Consider the following 14,582-nt stretch of genomic DNA (forward strand, 5'->3'; position numbering starts at 1 on the left):
TCGGTAATGTTGGTATGTTGCCTGCAGGTTTGCCCTTTTTCGCCTTACAGGTTTTTTTTTTAGGTTTTTTGAGAGTGTACTTTCACTACATATGTAGAAAGTTGACCTTTTGCGTCTCGTTCAAAATGTCGATGCTGTTTCTGGGTTTAGTGCAGTGTCCATCTATTTGATATTTCTCCCAGAGACAGCAGGGGCTGAGGGTAGCGCCGTGGGAAGTGGACGAATAGTAGGTTCAGAGGCTCTGGAATTAATAGCGGCTTCGTAGGGGTCACCCGCCTGTGTCTCTAGCCATTCCAAAGAATGTAGACAAACGAGCATTATGAAAGTCAAGATGGAAAAGGTGCACAGTAAAAAAACGTGGGGTTATGAAAAAGTTGCGTAATTTACTTTTGTATTATTTCTTGAAATTCTGCTGCAATTACATGAAATAACGTGGAATGTAAAAAACAGGCATTTGTGCTATATTTTAGCATGAACTGCGTCTTCATGTCCAATGGCATTTAACCCAAAACAATTGTGTAAAAAACACAAGATCGGCGAACAGCTGCTTGTGTTCTGGTTATTTATACTGTCCCTGTTCTCCCTCACTAAAAGTTTGCAGTATAATTATGCCACCTGTTTTATTGGGTAAATTAAGGCTTCTTGACAAGACTTGCCTTCTTTATTTTATTCGTCCCCCGTCTTGTCTGTCTAGCTAGTTCCCAGCCATGCTATGCCCAGCCTTCTCTGCACCTCACTCAGGGGCGGCTCCTCCACGTGGGCGGAGGAGCATTGTCTCACTGCTTTCTCGCAGTGCATGAAGCAGAAACATAAAATGGTATTTTACAGTGCGAGAAAGCAGCAGGCAATTCCTGGTTGGGGCTGGTGGTCCTGCAGGAGTTCAGGGGAGGAGTGGCTTGCCCACTCTGAGTGCATTGACTGTTTGGTGGGCCCCAGGGCCGACCAAACCAGTCATACACACTCTGCAAATTCTCTATGTAGGCTGCCTACGTAGAGAAAATGACCACCCCATAGATTCCTGTGGGGTGGACGTCCTAGTTTGGCTTAGGGGAAGGGAGGGGAGGGAGGCTGCCTGCTTTCTGTATGGAGAGGAGAGAGAAGAAAGGAGACGAGACCCAGGACCGGAGGAGATGGTAAATAATAATAATGTGTTATTAAGTTAACCCCCACCCTCCCCTTATGGCCCTTCCCCCACCCGTGAGTCATTCCAGCTGTGACTGACCTCACCCCTTTACCATCTCTCACGTACCTCAATGCTTTGGTCAAAGCTAGATTACAGCTTTTTTAGTGACACTGTCTGCTCTTGCACTTCACACTACTGCTTCATTACAGTCCTTAGTGGCCCTGGGCCAATTCTATAAACAGAGTTTGTTTGACTTGAAACCAAAGCGCGAGTAGGGAGACAGAAACTAGCTTTTGAGTCTCTATCCAATACCAAAGATTAAAACTTCTACAGAATTCTGAGGAAGAAGTCAAATTGAGTGGTAATCTCTTTGCAAGTCCTGCACATTGGAGATTATTAGTCCCCTTATCCCAATGCATTGTTCTAAAATTTGTAACCAAGCTTCACAAGGAGGTCTCTAACATAATTTAATTGTTTTACCACCTTAGACAGTGGTGGCACCTCAAAGGTATTTGCTGCTTTTTACTGTAAATCTAGCAGCATCTGTTGACAGATCTAAGGTAAAGAGCAAATTATGCAATAACCTTCATAAAGCAACATACTAACATAATGAAAACATAACAGGGCACATAACAACAGTCAAAACAGAACACAGTACAACACATCACACTGCAATAATGCAGTTCAAAGACACAGCAGCAGTAAAGACAACAGAACAGATCACCCCCATAACTAAATGCCACACAGCAACTATGCACAAATATTCTTGTCTCATGTTACCACCTCCAGAAACCTGTTATCATAACATGGTGGCAAAAGGCATTTGAACCAAGCATTGCCTTAACTTACCACCAAGGACATGAAATAGCGCCAGTCAAAAATGTTTTTGGACCCGGCCTTGTGTGTCTAATACTCTAGCTTCTTCTATTCTATCCAGGTTGTCCGATACTTTACAAAAATTACAAACTTTGACTTATCAAATCCTTTGCAGGATGATGATATTGGTCAGTGATTTAATGATAAATTTTAAGTTTAAGTGTATGAAGTTCATGTCAACCACCTAGCCTTTTCAGAGTCACCTTCTAAAAACTGAGTGGTAAAGTTGAAAGGAAAACAAATAAACAATGTAGACCATAATATGTTTTAAGAAACTATCAACATATTTACAAGGATTAAAGACTGCATATAAGGGGACAGAGGCAGGGCACACTGATCTTACGTCTACTTACTTCGAGGATGGTATTGATGAGCAGTATGTCTGATCTGAGTGTAAGGCATTAAAGTCTTTTACAGGTGAGTGGGTTGCAAGAGTATTTTTTTCCCGGAGACTTTTGGTTATGTCTTCTAAGAATGATTAAACTTTTGCAACAACCACAAAGTTGTACCTGAGTTGTCTTTCTTTTCTTTTACGTAGTACGTTCACAATGTGTTTATATCCCATATTCCTTTTATGCAATGAACTTTCCTTAAAGGTATGTGAGTTGCATAGCTTTTTACTTGTGACAGTGTATTTCTAACAAAAACTATGAACAATATACAGAAATAGTAACGTGAAGCTGAGTTTGACTTTATTCTTAAAATAATAACTTTCACAATGTGTTAATATCACGTCTCCTCAATTTCAACATTTTGTACATATGTGTAGTTGGACATAACTTTCCCGTACTTCTGTTAAGTCATCAGTGAAGAAAGGTTAAAACGGTATGCACATCCTCAAGTTACTTGTGCCACATTGTTTCTCAAAACATCTCGTTTCAGTCCCAAGTAAAATTTGAGAGAATAAACTAGGCGTGGACACAAGTGAAGGGAATCAGAAATCTGTGAACTACATCAAGGCCAATATTAAGGAACGATGTGAAACTTGGTGTAATAAACCCATTGCACACCTTTAGAATGTTTCTACTTGTTTCTATCTGACAGGTTGCTCTTGACACAGTGGATGATTTTACAGTCATCTGCTTGGTCCCATTCCGGATATAAATCCTATTCAGTCTTATTAGGTCCAAGAGAAAGATAATTTTCAGCCTGAACTTATGAGGGGGCATGGTCATCTGACTTTACCGGTGAGGCCATGCGCAGCACAGTAACTGGCATCCTGGGCATAACTAATATACAGAGCTATAATGAGCACCAATTTATAATGGACAGACAGGCTTGCAACTAAAAGTAAATCCACATACATAAATAAACAAATCAGTATGAGGTACTTATTAGTAAACTGACTGTGAAAACATGTAGCATAATGTATCCTCAAATACTCACATAATATAAGGAAGAGTTGGTTGATAAAAGCTAACTAAAATGTATAGTTGGCAGACAGATACGTCATAGGGCATAGGATAGAAGTTGGGGTAAAGAACCAAAGTGAACGTTTACAACACCCACCTCGTGATACATCACATCATTAGGACAATGCTTCTCTTACCAATACTAAGGCCACCTGCCATTCATTGATGGCACTTGTCCCTTGTGTCCCATGATATCAGTGCATGGAGTTCGGTTTTGTTGAAGGGGTAAGATCCATGGTGCTCAGTAACCTGCTGCTTTCTTCGGTTTGCCTTTCACCCCATCACGCATTCAGAGGAACTGAATCTGCCTCAGGTCCTTCTACACCCTCCTGCCACAGATGCTCCATGGGGAACTCAGGCTTCAATGGAGGGCACTTGGCCACGTTTATCCCTGTTGTCCAATAAGAGACAAAATGCTTGAGTTCCAAACAGAGCCGGGGCCCTTTCTCCCCATTACTCTGGCAAATAGACACAAATTCCTCAGTGCAGGTGAGCAGCTCTTCTATACTCTTCCAGTATAAGCAGATCCTCGACTCAGAGGTTAAGCAGGATGTTTAAAGGGTAACTCAATCAATGATTGGTGATGACACCTAGACGTTTCAGTTTTCGTGCTATAGAAAGGTTATATGGAAGCCTTCCTTAGTATTTATTTTCTTGCAACAAAAATACCTCAGATTCCCTTGCAGTAGACTTAATAAAATTTCTTGTCTGGGCCTATCACCTTCCTCCCCGTTCAAGACTTCGCCTGCCCAGTTCAGCTCACTGTTTTACAAAATAAATCGTTTCCATGGAACTGGGTCGACTTGATCTCTCGTACCTTCCTCAAAAATCACAAACAGGCTATAGATGTTTGTTCACGCACATATGTCACTCTATCAGCCGTGTTGGACCTTGCATTCTCAGCGCAGTTCCCCCTGAGATTTTTGCCTTCAGACCACCTTTTTTTACTGTTTTTGCTGGCTTTAGGAATATCTGCATTTTACCACTGCTAATCATTGCTAAAGTGCTTCTCCTCTATACTTAAAACATGGCAACATTCGCATATCCATAATTGCCATATTATATTTACTTATACATACTTAGTAAAGTACACTGCATGTGCCCATGGCTTAAAAAATTAAATGCTACTAATGGGTCTGCAGCAAGGATTGTATCCACTTAAGTAGCCCTGTAAACATGTCTCAGGCCTGCCACTGCAGGGCCTGTGATGTTGTTTCTTTAAACTGCCATGTTGACATGACAAGTTAGCCGGCTTGTCAGGACAAAACCTTCCTTTTTATTACAGGTAAGTTACCCCTAAGTTACACCCTAGACAGCCTGTAGATGGGTGCTATGTATTTAAATAGTAGGGCATTCACTTGATAAGATTTACATGTCTTGGTAGTGAAATACTTTTAAATATGTTTTTCACTACTGCAAGGCCTATCTCTCCCATATGATAACATTGGGGCTGCATTATTACATTGTATATGTGTAATTTACAATTGGGAAGAGCTGGGACCCCCATATTTGGTGTATCTGAAATCACATTTAAAATACAACTTAAGGTGGCATTGGATTTTAAATTGCAATTCAGCAAATGCCACTTTTAGAAAGTTGAAGCAAACACAAGGAGACGATGGATGGAGCGCTGAAACTTTCCATACACTCACCCCCAGTCACAGATCTGGGTTGAATCCATCATCGTTCTTTAGCTCACTTTGTCACCCCAGTTCAGACCCATCCATATGCAAATCAGTCTTGACCCTGTTCCTTATGGGAACAGTCCTACCCAAACTGCCAAGTCAGGTCTTCCCTGCAATGGAAACAAGCATCTTGGGACCGGTTTTGGGGTAACACCCCTCATCAGCAAGGCTAATTTGAATCCAGTGGCAAAGTGAGCAAGGGACCCATATTTGTGCATGCCCTGTCAACTTTGGGCAAACAAAGCAAACACAAGGAGACGATGGACAGTGCGTTGAAACTTTTCAGACTCTCACCCCCAATCACAGATCTGGGTTAAATCCATCGCCGTTCTTTAGCTTACTTCGCCACCCCAGTTCAGACCCAGCCATATGCAAATCAGTCTTGACCCTGTTCCTTATGGGAACAGTCCAGCCCAAACTGCCAAGCCAGGTCTTACCTGGAACGGAAACGAGCATCCTGGGATCGGTTTCGGGTTAACACCCCTCATCAGCCAGGTTAGCTTGAATCCAGTGGCAAAGTCTATCTCTCTCATATGAGAACATTGGGGTTGCCCTATTACATTGTATATGTGTAATTTCAAATTGGGAAGAGCTTGGACCCCCAAATTTGGTGTATCTGAAATTAGAATAAAAAACACAACTTATGGTGAAGTTGGATTTTAAATTACAATTCAGCAAATGCCACTAAAGTTGGCATTTTTGTACTATAACCATTTGGTGCTGTCTGCTTGTCTCTGAAAACACGTCTGGTGAGGATGACAGCTGGCTTTGTGCATTCCCTCTAGACAGTCACACACAAAGGTAACTTAGGTGTGACTGTGGGTGAATACTACTGCCTGCAAAGTGCTTCAAAGCAGAGCATCAGTTTTTATGTTATTTATTTATTTTTTGGTTTTTATATAGCATGGACTTGGCCTGTAGACATCAGCATGCTTGCTAATTGGATCGAAACAGATCAATAAGCTAGTAAAAAATACAAATAATTACACTAGGAGTAGTCAGCTACAGGGTACCTCTCTCAAAGGGGTAGAATACATACTCATAACATAACATAGCAAGAAAGAGCTTGTGGTATCAGCAAAAGGGGCGTATGGAGTAACATGTAGCGATCGTCAATAGATCATGCCTGGTAAGGCTGTGGTGCCCACCCAAAGGGGTGTGCGGGGACATGGGGAGGTAATCCAAGTGTCATTCAAAGAGGAGAGCTTTGAGGTCTTTTTTTAAGGTGTGGTGACATGTGGTCATGCAGAGGCTTGGAAGGAGGTAGCTCCAAATTCTTGTGAAACTTTCGGAGAAGGACTGGGTCATGCAACACTCCTTCTTGGAGGTGGGGGATTCAAAGGAGAAGGGACTGAATGCTTCTTAAATTGCAATATGCACTTCAAATATTGAATTTCTCAGCTAGGTATGAGGGTGAAGAGACATGAAGTGCATTATGAGTGATGAATACCATTTTAAATTGTGCTCTCGTCTCTATGTGAAGACACTGAAAGGAGAGTGGGAGAGGGGTAATTTAATCACATTTCTTGTGCACTGTTCTAGTGCACTGTGATGAAGCAGGCAGCCACATGTAGAACTATTCTAAATGGTTCTAAGTAGATTTTTTTGGATGTCTGATAGGAGTGCAATTCTGTAGTCAAGTCTGGAAGAACTAGTGCCTTGACAACTAATTTTATGTCCTGTTCTAGGATAAGGTGCCAGATTCTCTAGAGCATCTTTAGCTAGAACCAGCCATGAATTATATTTGGCTCTCAAAGTTAATTTATCTGTCAAGGGTGAATCGCAATGATATAGAATTTTTTATGATAGATGGACTGTCCTTCAGGTCCGGGAGGAGTGACATCCAGTCTTGAATTATTGGGTTAGCTTCCTTTGGAGAGATGAGTGGAATTTTTGTTTTCACTGGGTTTCAGATTGAAGTAGGTATTTGCCAATAAAGTATGAATTATTTTCTTGGTGTTGGATAACAGGGTGAAGTCTTCCGGGGATTAGCCCTTCAGGTCGATTTGGTTGTTGTCAGCATACAGATTGAAGAGTATTCCACAATTCCTGAGGCTCGTGCAGAAGGGTTCCAGATGGAGGTTAGAGAGGGGTGAAGAAACAATCTAACTTTGGGGGACTCCATGCTGTAGGCTAACTGGGTTCGAGATTCTATTCCCGATCTTCACTATTTGCGAGAGGTTTGCTTAGCGTGAAGTGAACCAGTTTAAGACTACACCTTCAAGACTCATTCACCACTAAAAAGTGCTTCACAAAACCTGGTGACTGACAGGGCCAAAGGAAGCAGAAAGATTGGGGACTACAAGAAGAAAGGAATTTCCATGGGTAAGTATGGGAAGGGATTCCTAAACGATCTGCAGACTTGGAGTCTCTGTGCTGTGGCCTTGATGGAAGCGGGATTTTTGAGGGTCAAGGAGATTGTTTTTCTGGATGTGACAGGACAGCGGCCGGTAAAGCAACTTTCAATTATCTTGCATAAGAGAGGCAGGGTGGAGACTGAACAGAAGTTGTTAAGATTGTCGGAATCCAATTATTGTTTTTTTAGAAGAGGAGTAATTTGACCTATTTTTAGATGATCTGGGAACTACCCCTATTCAAGAGAGAAATTGATCAGCGTAGACCTTATTTGGGAGTAGCTACAAATTTGCTGATTGAACTCAGAATCACGTTGCAATTGTTGTTTGAGGGTTTAACCTTGGATAAAGTTAGTAGTAGATCTGCCTTTGAGATTACTAAATGAATTCAACAAAATATTTCTTTGAATTGGAGATTTGTCTCAGACAGTTGCAGCTAGGAAACAGTGAGCAAGGTGTCTCTCTTTCTGTTTCTGACTTGTGATGTCTAAAATAATGCTTTAACTAGGAGAAATATTGCTTTTAATTAATTGACTTTTGAACCTGCAGGCGCATTAAAACAGGCCTGTTACCCTGCACTGAGGCTGCGGAACGCATCATGATGCATGACATACATAACGCCCCAATATTGTTATGTATTCTAATATTCAAATTGTCACTATTGTATCAAACAATCTTTGAATTTCGCATGGAAAAAATTGTTTTATAAAAATCCATTATTAGTACTGATATCTATTTTAGGGATAAAGTAATATTCGTTGAAATCAACATCCTATATATTATGCAGAAGCCAGTTCATGTTGCCCTAGAGCTTTATAAAATTGAACAGTGGAAATCTAATTAAACCCTCTCAAAAAAGCATTGAAAATATTGCATTGAAAATATTGAATAAGCTATTTGATGTTTGGAAACACTTTACACCCTTCTGATAACTTTAAATAACTTCGAATGAGATAATGGCAACAAACAACTATCTTTAACACTAACACACTTCAATGCTGAATCAGCAAGTATTGTATCAAAATAAGGAGGTATTCATATAATATCATTGCAGATTAATTCGTTATTCTCAATTATATATTAATGTCATGTTTGTCATATAATCAAATGATTGTTGGTTTGCTTATAAAGAGGAAGTTGCTATTGGTGTGGCAAGAAGAGCGTCGCTGTGTGAGCAAATACCCAAGCACAGTAATACTGTGAATATGCAGTATTTAAAGAATATATATTTCTGCATACTCTTAAGTATTTTTCTGAATGGCTAGAAATACAATAATGAATAAGCGCACGCTATAAGTTTAATAGTAGCATTTTAGGCCGTGCATTACCTAGTTAGTTGTGGATGTCAACAAACTTACACATGTTCCTCTTTTTCAGGGAAACATTAGCTTCTCTTGTGAAGAATCGCATTCTGTGGCTGTCTTCTTCAACGCCACCAGCTACCTGATCGCACCTGGCCTGCCTAACGCGGACGCGCTCACAGTCAACTTCCATTTCCGCACTTGGAACCCCAGCGGCCTCCTGCTGTTCAGCAGTTTCGCAGGCGATCTTGGCACCGTCGAAATTATCCTCACTGAGGGAAAAATCAGCACACACATTAATGTCACTCAGACCAAGATAAATCAAATCGACATCTCCTCAGGTAAGCAGAGCCTGTTAACCAGTGTACGTGTGACTGCTAGTTATTTCCTACGCCATGATGACTGCAGCAGAAATGAAAATACACTGCATGGTGATAATTAAAAATAACACTTAACCAGAGCCCGCAACATCTAGGGAACGAATCTAAAATTGCTAGATTATCGAGTCACAAGGCAGTTACCTCAGCTTCACGGATTGCAGCAATGCCTAATACACAATAATGTTTTCATTTTGTTGGAATAGAAGGTTTAGAAATCTATAAGTGTTCCCATAGTTTACATCTCTGCCGTTCGATTTCAGCTGAGTTCACGGAAGCTTAAAAAGTGCTTAGCCTGGCATAGATGGGGGCATAAGTGTCTAATCCAAGTAGATCATTGTCTGAAACATGGCGGCGAGGGCGGTGCCAACAGTTGCTATGGAGACGGGTTAAACCACATGGCGCCAACTGAGGCTGTGGCTACACTGACCCCCAGAAATTACAATGATCAAATCTAATTTCCTTTCATTCCCTAATACATATTCCGTTTTATATTATATTTAGCTCGGGGAAATTACCAGGTAAAACCTTCCACCCTCTGCAGGTGGTTTAAGGGAGGCTAATGTTCATAATACCCTACTTTCCATTCCGCAGTCAGGAGCAGATGTTAAGGACGGTCAGAATATGGGAATGCAGCACAGTTGTGAAAGACAGCAGGAGACACGTCTCCAGGGGTGTGGCACATATTCACACTGAGAGCCCCTCACAAATAAGCTTCATTCCCACCTCCACAGTGACCTGCACTTCCGTTAGATTGCGCTGTTAGTAAGGGGGGTGAGGGGTGGGGGGGGGGGTGCAGGAGATTTTTTGCAGTTTTATATAGCACGAACTCGATCTGAATGCATTCGAGCGCTATACAGGAGCACCAGTTACGTTATACAAGGACACATTATTTTTTTTGGTAGGCACGTTGATATTAAGTGATTTGCCCAGATTCTCAGGATGTTGCGCCAACGCCAGACTCGAACCCGGTTCCCCAGCTCCAAAGTCAGCAGCTCTGTCCGTTATGTCACATCTTGTGTGGTTTTCTGGCCGTTATGCCGCATCCTGTGAGGTGCCTCGCCGTATATAGCCAAACAAATGTTGGTCATACCGTTGATAGGGTGGAAGTGGCACCTGTGAGCCCAGTGTGGTCCTGTTGAATGCGGTGATGGCTTTTAGGCTATGGACACTCCTTCATTTCAAGATCCAATCACGTGTAGAATAAGGGTCTGCAAGGCTCGGCCTGCAGAAGATGACTTCAGAGAAAGTCTGCAAGAATTTGGTAACATATTTTATCATCACTGCTCAAAAATGGCGTGCAAATACGTTATTGCTTCACACTTCTCTAGGGTACAAAACAAATATAAGAAATTGATTGTTTTCACATGAAATACTTTGTCTCTTTTTCTTAAAATCCTTAATGTGTTCTTTTAAAAAAAAAAATATCTTTATGAAGTTTTTCTTGAAAAAAACACCACCCCCACCCCCTGCCCCCACACCTACACATTTTAACCATACTCAAACAAAAGACACAATTTTCATGATTTCAACTAAATACCTCAAAAAGGAACAAAAGTGAGGATAATTTAAAGTCATACATAATATAGCGCAATTAACTAAAAAATGGCTCAGTTCATATTTGGCAAGCATTTTTTCCTTGTTACCATCTATCCATCTGAAGTGGGATTGTTCATCCATTGCAGCAATGGATCCCACATCATCATGCCTCTTTTGCGTTTATTACGCCCTTTCCTTTTATAATTGGCCACCTCTAGGCTACAAGTTGCTAACAAATGGGTCCTCCATTGCTGGAATGCCGGTGGATTCGAGTCCATCCAGGCTGAGGCTATGCATAACCTAAAAACGGCCATGGCCACAAAAATCAGCCCTTGCATACAGTTTGGGTGGTTACCATCCTCTGTACCCAGCAGTATTTCCTCGGTTGAAATGTTGACTCCTGTTCCAAAGATTTCTGATAAAAAGTCGGAAATTTCCACTATTAAGCTTGTCAATACATTACAAGAGGCCAGTATATGCACACTATCAGCCTCAAACAGTGAGCATCGTGGACATGTTGTACCCTTTCCAGTACCCCATTTTGCTATCTTATTCGGGGTGTAATACAGTGAAAAAAAGGTTTTGTAATATTGGGCTTGTAATTTTACTGACATAAAGCAAGTCTGTGACAATTCAAAGGAACGCAAAGGGGTTTCGGGCAATACAACCAGTTTAGCCTGCCACATAGCTATCTGTTTCTCCATATCATCGGGACATAAAGAATAAAAAAATGTAATTTCCCCAATAGTTAAGATAGATTTTTTGCGTATATTGGCTACAATTTGAATTGCTTGAAATTTTACCATACCCCCCTTTCTTTGTCAGAAAATCTCTAACCTGCAAAAATAAAAAAAAAGTCCCTATGGCTAAGGTCGAATTCATTACGTAATTCCTTAAAGGTCTTCAATCAGTTTGTTGTGTAAAAGCAGCCCAGCTGTAGAATCCCTGCCTGTATCCAACGGTCCATACACCTGTCCCCAGATATCTCTGGAAGGTCCTCATTATTAGATACAGGCGTATAATGCAAATATCATCTAAGTCCCAGTAGTTTACGAGCATTTACCCCAAACCTTATATATGCCATACATAGTCTTGAATTTTACCTTCTTAAAGTAGCTGTCATTAATGTGTCCCCAGAGACAGCCTTCTGCGCCCCTTCCCAGTTTTTGTGGGGTAAGTATATTGTTGCTATCAGGCCCGGGAGATATAAGTGCTAAACAGTATCTTCATACCGTAGCCCAATAATACAATTTTAAATTAGGCGTTGCCAGTCCCCCTCTATCCTTCGGAAGTGTAATCAATCTTAAAGTCCTACGTGGCCTCTGATAACCCCAAATCAACCTGGAAAACATGGATTCTATAGATCTAAACAGTTGTGGAGGAAATTGCAGGCAGATAGTCCTAAAAAAATATAAAAATCTGGGAAGATAGAGCATTTTGATCACATTACATCTCCCACCTATTGTTAAATGTAGGTTATTTAGATGGACCAGTTCTTTTTTTGTTCGTTGGATCAAAGATTCCACAATATTACTAACTATGCTATCCACTTTTGCCGATATACTGACCCCTAGATAAGTAGCTTTGTCTGTAACTCCAACATCCCTCATCTTGATCCGGTCATTAAGAATGATCTGCGTTTTACTTTGATTTAATTTGTAGCCAGAGACTGCTCCGAAGATTAGAGCCCCCTCTTCTATCGCATCAATTGCGGAAATAGGATTGCTAGTGACTAAAGCAATATCATCTGCGTAGGCTAGTGTTTTGGTTTCATATTCTCTTGCCCAAATTGATTGAATTAGTATGTTTTTATCTAGCCTACAGATGAACGGGTCGATGTAAAGTACGAATAGGAGAGGAGAGAACGGACACTCCTACCTTGTCCCCCTTGTAATGGTTATTGTATCTGATAATACCCCATTTATTGATACACTGGCTACATGATCCACATATAGCATTTGTATTGCTTTAATAAATCTCTGATTGATCCCACAATATAGCATTGCGGCCCAAAGGTATTCCCAGGAGACCCTATTGAAATCTTTTTCAACGTCGAGTAATATAAGCGCCATAGGGTCTCCTATCACCTCGGTAAAATCAAAAAGAGAAATTACCCTTTGGACGTAATCAATTGTAGATCTCCAGTGGATGAACCTGTGCTGACGTCCTGATACGATCTTATGAATAATCGGTGCCAATTGGATTGCTAATAATTTGGAGTAAATTTTGGAATCTCCGTTTATCAATGTAATGGGACAATAAGACCCGGGTTCTAGAGTATCTTTTTTTTTTTTTTTTTTTACTACAATTCTAGCAGATGACCATGAGGCTGGTGGCCTTCCTCCCTGAAAAATATGGATGAACAGTTCCTGCATTATTTCTTTTAATTGCGATGAGAATTCAACATAAAACTCTGTTGGGATTCTCTCCATACCAGCGGCTTTCCCTGTAGCGAGACTATTCATAGATAGTAGAATTTCCTCCCAAAATGGAGTGCTATCTAAGCTTTCTTTATCCGTTTTCTCGAATCTCACTAGAGTGTTTAAATGTAAATATACCTCAGGTCTATCCTGTTGATTCTCTGCTGTTTCATAGAGATTCTGATAAAATCTTTGAAATACAGAGCTAATTTCAGAGGATTCGGTCTTCTTGAGGCGGATTCTGGATCCTTAATCTCTTTGACTAAATTAGCTGAATATTCTTCTCTAGTGCGTACCACCAGCTGATGGCCCACCTCTTCACTCCATTCATACATTTTCTCTTTATGAGTTTTTGCTTTTGCCACTGCCTTCTCTGTTAGGATATCAATTATCTGATTTTTAGCCACCGCCACCCGACTTAGTTCAGTACCAGGTACACACCCCTCCTGAATGGCCTTAATCAGCGTACCCTCGGCCCTACCCTAATTGTGCTGTAGTGTAGTCATCTGTAATTTGGCCTCTTTATTGGAACTAAGAGAGAACTGCAGTGTCTCCCTTCTTATACCGGCCTTTAGGGCATCCCAGACCACATCTATTGCAGCACTACCTAGATTATCCTCCAAAAAGCCCGGAATCCATCTAATCATATGTTGACAGAATTTCTCATTCCCCAATAATGCTCTTTCAAATGTCCATGTCCTAGTCTTGGACTTTTATAACCCACACTCCAGATTTAATACTAGGAGATTATGGTCCGACAGAATTCTAGGTATTTTTTTCTATTATGCTAGCCGACCTCAGGGAGCTAGACACGAGTATATAATCCAACCATGCTTGCCGGGCATGTGGATAAGAATAAAACGTGAATCCCGGTTTCCCAGAATGCCCTAATTGCCAACCATCAATTCAAACCGTTCTCCAGAGCGGAATTGACACAAGACATTAATGCGATCATATGTAACCCCTGATGAAGGGCGAGGTCCCGAAATGCATAGGGAAATATACGCATTATAATGGATCGCACTTTGTTTGAAAGAATGATACTTTAGTTCATATTCACCCGTATTGGATTACCATACAAAACTCACATTGTGAAATCAACAATGTATCAAGTACATGAATAAATGAACTATGGACAAATGTCACATATGAAGTTGAATACATTTTATTACATGATTGGCATCTTTACAATCAGCAATATCGTGTGAGAACACGTCACACAAGGAGTGCCATTTGGCACAGTGTCCTCACGGTGACACTGCAACCTTTATTATAACCATCAATTAGGCCATGTAACACACACATACTTTTCAGTGTCTAGAAAACGTTCGATTTTCGCCCTAGATACTTAAAGCCTGGATCTGAGAGCCACTCCCCCGGTGGATTTACATTAAGGTCCCCACAAACAGTCAGTGGAAGAGGCCAGTGAGATAGTTTGTTAGCCACGCTCGACAACACATCTGGGTCATCGCTAACATTACCATATATAGTACAA

The 14,582-nt window shown here is 40.9% G+C and overlaps 1 protein-coding gene across 1 annotated transcript in view; it reads left to right on the plus strand.

Annotated features, from left to right (window-relative positions):
* Positions 1-14,582, plus strand: part of CNTNAP2 (contactin associated protein 2) — a 2,542,823-nt gene that overhangs the window by 1,529,040 nt on the left and 999,201 nt on the right. Inside the window, exon 8 of the mRNA XM_086939829.1 lies at positions 8,828-9,092. Coding sequence (XP_086795955.1) covers positions 8,828-9,092 — 265 coding nt within the window. The remainder of the gene's footprint in view (positions 1-8,827; positions 9,093-14,582) is intronic.

This window comes from Lissotriton vulgaris, chromosome 10 (genome assembly GCF_964263255.1).
Source record: "Lissotriton vulgaris chromosome 10, aLisVul1.2, whole genome shotgun sequence".
NCBI lineage: Eukaryota > Metazoa > Chordata > Amphibia > Caudata > Salamandridae > Lissotriton > Lissotriton vulgaris.